At 35.5% G+C, this 5,016-nt stretch overlaps 1 protein-coding gene across 1 annotated transcript in view; it reads right to left on the bottom strand.

Annotated features, from left to right (window-relative positions):
- Positions 1 to 1,471: 1,471 nt before the first annotated feature.
- Positions 1,472 to 5,016, bottom strand: part of NPFFR2 (neuropeptide FF receptor 2) — a 97,895-nt gene continuing 94,350 nt past the window's right edge. The window contains 1 exon segment of the mRNA XM_017879000.1: positions 1,472 to 2,553. Within this exon segment, the coding sequence (XP_017734489.1) occupies positions 1,719 to 2,553 (835 nt within the window). The 3' untranslated portion in view covers positions 1,472 to 1,718.

The raw sequence follows: 5,016 nt of genomic DNA on the forward strand, positions 1-5,016 counted from the left end.
AAAAAAAAAAAAAAAAAAAAAAAGCAAAACCAAAACAAACAAACAAAAAACTGTACAATTATTTCTCAAAAGAGTAGAATGTGGAAAAGTTTTATTCCATTTAGTGTTTCTATAACAGAATTCTGAGGCTTTGTAATTTACAAAGAAAAGAGGGTTTATTTGGCTCACAATTGTGGTGACTGGAAAGTTTAAGACCGTGGCATTGGCATCTGCTTGGCTTCTGGTGAGGGCCATGTTCTGCGTTACAACATGGCAGAGAAGCAGAAAAGTGAGCAGGCATGTCCAAACAGACACAAAACATGAGAAGAACCTTGCTTTACAACAACCCACTTTTGCCATAATGAATCCAGTTTCACAAGAGCGAGAACTCACTCCTGTGAAATGACATTAATCTATTAATGGGGTAGTGCCACCACTCTCTAGATTCCAGCTCTCCACATTGCCACATTGGGAATAAAATTTTACCCTGAGTTTTGGTGGAGACGAACCACATCCAAACCATAGCAAATGCTTTTAGTTTGAACCACAAAAATGACTGAAAAAAAGTATAATAGCTTCACTTCTAGAAGTTTATTTTATTTGCCAAACTGTTTATTTTGTTATAATTTCCAATTTTCTAGAGATTTACCTCACCCTAGAATAAAAGCTAACAGTGACAACCATTATCATTAGATGATTTTAACATAGCTGAATTCAGGGGTTGTCAATTCTTTTTTAAACAATAATACTAATTTAATAAACCCAGGGTGCTGGATTTAAATGTGCTCAGTAGAAGATTTGAAACAATTGTTCTTGCTCTCTATGTGAGAGTTTTATGATAATTGTTAAATATCTATGATTAAACACTTCAAAGAAAGGTGCTGTTTTTCTGCTAACTGCTGCATTATTAAAGGGTTTGCTTCTTTACATCAGAGATTCTGTTAGAGAAATGGGTCAAGTTGGGGTCCTCAATCAGCTCTGTAACAAATGTGTGTTCAACTAGGGCACAAACTTCACTTATGAAAATATGAAAAGCCAACAAAACTCCTTTGTACTCTTTTAAAAAATCAACTTTTAAATATAAAGAAATATATGTCCCTTTATTTGCTACTACAGTTCTGACACACAGGGAGTGAGGGCCGCTGTGACATAATTACTCATGGACCTACAATAGCTTGCCTTTGTAAATTAACCCAAATTAAGTAATGGAAATGAGAAAAAAAAAAAAAAAAAACAGCAGAGAATTTCATGTTATCGAATGTATTTCTTAGAAAACTAAGTACAGTTTATAAACATAAGCAGAGTAATAGTCTTGTAGTCCAAAATGTTAAACCCAAAACCAAAGGAGAAATTGATAAAATATAGTTTCATGCAAAGCACTCACTGTTCATCATCATCATTTCGAGAAAATACACACAGGCACGTGTGCGCATGCGCGGGCTTGATTTGACGCATACACAAAGGGTTAAGTTGGGAAAGAGGAGGCTTTGTAAACTGTTCTCTAGAAATATATTTATTCATGCAAACATGTATAAGTCACTCTGTATTTTTATACAACGTAAGATTGTTTATGATCTTATGACCATTTTTGTTTATTTTTATTTTTTTGCCAGAGAGGGCTTTCAGTAAATGTTTTATTTAGAACATTCTTTGAAAAAATTGTAGTGCAAAGCCACAAAAAACAATGGTATTTAAATTTATAATGCATAGTAGAGTTAGGACTGTCACACTAACTCTTTTTAAATCTCACTGCTGTTAGTAGCTTCTTTTAATTCATCCATCACTAATTCCTGTTGGGGTTTTTCAGCACTTTTCCTATAAAGCAAGTTTTCCCCATGTGGGTTGTGAAATGTAGATTCCTGGACAAGCTGATTAGATGTGCTTATAAGCACGCGGCTTTTAGCTTTTAGGGCATAGGCTTCCGTAGGCTTTGCTCTTTTTTGGCAGAGCCGGAGCTGGAAAGTTTCTTGGAAACCACGGCGGAAATTCTCGTTGAAGAAACCATAAATGATGGGGTTGACACTGCTGTTGCCAAATGCCAGCCAGTGTGCAAAAGGGTAGATGTAGATGTTGATGATCTGCAGTTCATTTGGAGAAAGGTCAGCATAGTCTGAGAGCATCATTAGAGTCCACAGGGGCAGCCAGGAAAGAATAAAAAGCAGGGCCACAATCAGGAGCATCTTAATGACCTTCTGCTTCTTCTTGGACACCATGTGCCACTGCTCCTGGTTCTGCCTGCCTGTGTGAGGAACTGCAGCCCTAAAGAGTGACACTCCAATCCTTCCATACATGATGACGATGAGGGAGAGTGGAGCCAGGTAGATGTTGGCAAACAGCACAGTGGTGTAGATCTTCCTCATTTCCTGATTTGGCCAGTCTTCCCGGCACCAGTAGACTGGACTGGTTTCATTCTGGGAGTTGAGTCTCACTCGGTAATATTTTTCTTCTTGCACATGTAACATTACTGCAGATGGAGACATAATGGTGATGGCTAGGACCCAGATGATCATGATAATGACAAACGCTGTCTTGATAGTGAGCTTTGGTTTAAAAGGGTAGACCACACACCGGAACCTGCAATTAAGGACAAATATAAATGAGGCACTGCTTCATCACTTCTGACCAAGTCATACACCAAATTTATGTAATTACAGGCCTCTCACCCCACAGTCCCCTCAAAAATATAGAAAGTTATCATTTGTAGTAGAAAGGCATGCATTGTCATTTTCTGTAATTGATACATGAGATAAATTTTAACTCAAAATTTGAACAAATGGAGTATAGCAGACACTATTAATAATAAAAAGTAATAATGAACATGGCCTAAAACCATTTCAGACTCTGTTCCATTAATTTGCATGGATCATCTCTTTAAGCCTCCTTGCTTGAAAGATAGGAAAACAGACTTGGAAAATGTAAAAATCTTACCAATAATTACACAGGATTTTAACATAAGTAGTTTGGCTTCAGAGCTCAAACTCAACCTCTACAGTGTCCTCTTTAGATGGGTAGCTCTGTTAGACTGTGGTAGACTGCTAACCTGTAGCAATCAATGAACCTTTTATCCCTCAGGCACTTGTGTGGTCCCCAACACATTATCTGCATAACTTGCTTTGACCAATAGGATATTAGCAAACATGATGCAAGGAGAAGCTTTTTATACACTTGCATGTGGGGCAGGTCCTTCTAGAATGCTTCCTCTTAAAATCCAGCCTTCAAGCTCCAAGAAGTTGAGTTAGATAAAAAGCATGTAGAGAAAGATTCTGGGATATAAGAGCTTAGCCATTTTGGATGTTCTAGCTCCAGTTTAGCTCCCAGAATAATGCTGCAACATGAATGATTCCAGTTATAACACATGAAGCAGGAGGGTGAACAAAGAGATGCCCAGTTAACCCACAAAATCATGAGATGTAATAAACCAATATTGTTTGAAGCCACGAAGTGTGTTGCTGACTTGCTTTACAGCTGTAAAAATCTGAGAGTATTCATTATGAGCTCTGATTATGAGCCTTCCTAACAGTCTATGTCCTCTGTTGAGTACAAAAATTCAGCATCCGTACGTAGAGTAAGCCTGATTCATTTTACTATGATTTTGATATTGTGGATCTTGTTGTTATTATTGAATTTCATTATGTTAATCATAAGATAATCATACTATCATGCAACTGTGTAACATTTTATATTTTTTCAAAGTACCTATTACCTATTTAATCTTCCTTGATTTTTATGACTCCATAAAACTGAAATGTTATGAAAATTGTTACATTCTAGATCTGTAGATAAGAAAATGTAGAGCTTTAAGTGTTTGAGCAGCAACTCCAAATTAACTTAGCTTCATAGAATGACTAGTTAGCTTGGGCTTTGACTGCTCTGTTGTCACTCTTTATAACTCCTTCGATCTTCTCTTTTCACCTTCAAGTGTTCTTACAGTCTTCTAATCCATGAATCCTCCCATTCACCTGCCCTGAAATTATGGGTAATTTCATAAACACAAACGTATGTATGTTGCTCTTTTTGAATACAAACTAATAGGGTTTTGGATATTATTGTTTCATTTACTTATTAAACAAATATATAAGTACACATATTGATACATGAGATAAATTTTAATTCAAAATTTGAATAAATGGTGTATAGCAGACACTATTAACAATAAAAGTAATGATGAACAAATATAAAAGTACATATGTATATCTGTACATATATATGTACTTATATATTTGTATTTATAATAAATGTTTGTACTTATGTATTTGTTTAATAAATGCACATATATGAATATATATACTTATATATTTGTACACATACATATATATGTGTTTGTATGTATATCTTCAGGAAAGCAAAGATGAATAAGATAGAGAATAATCCCTGCTGAGAAATAGTCCATGGAAATATTAAAATATTAAAACTATATAATAATTACTAAAATTGTGCTAAAAGTTTGGACTTCATTTAAAAACCAATGGGGATTCATTGAAGGATTTACACAATGAAAGGCAAGATTTTTTTATAATTTAAGAAGCTTATTTGGGCTGCTGTGAGAAAAAAATAAGAGTTTGGCTTCCTGAAGCCCTAAGGCCAGTTAGAAAACAATCTCAGTATTCCAAGTGACAAAGGACAGTGGCCTGGTTCAGAACTAGTTAGCACTCAGAAATAATAGAATTCGGAGAGTGACAGCAAAGTTGAAGACAGAAAGAAGATTCCAGGATAAAGCTCAGGTTTTCTGCTTGAATTGAGTTAGTGATCCTGCCATTCATTGATGTGGGGAGCATGAGAAAAAGAGCTGCCTGTTATTTTGTTTGTGTATAGTGTGGGGCTTGGAATAATGAGTTCAGCTCTGGGCATGTTTAATTTAAGGTGTCTTTTGTTGAATATGCAGGTGAAGTTGTACGGTAGGTGCTTTGGAATGTAACCGTAAAATTCAGGCAAAGGATTTTAGTCAGGAGAAATCAGCTTGGGAGTTTTTTTTAGTTTGCCTTCCTGCAAAAGCTAGCCCTGAAAAGAAAAAAAAAAAAAAAAAAAAAAAAAAAAAAA

This window comes from Rhinopithecus bieti, unplaced genomic scaffold, assembly GCF_001698545.2.
Source record: "Rhinopithecus bieti isolate Rb0 unplaced genomic scaffold, ASM169854v2 scaffold_905, whole genome shotgun sequence".
NCBI classification, from domain to species: domain Eukaryota; kingdom Metazoa; phylum Chordata; class Mammalia; order Primates; family Cercopithecidae; genus Rhinopithecus; species Rhinopithecus bieti.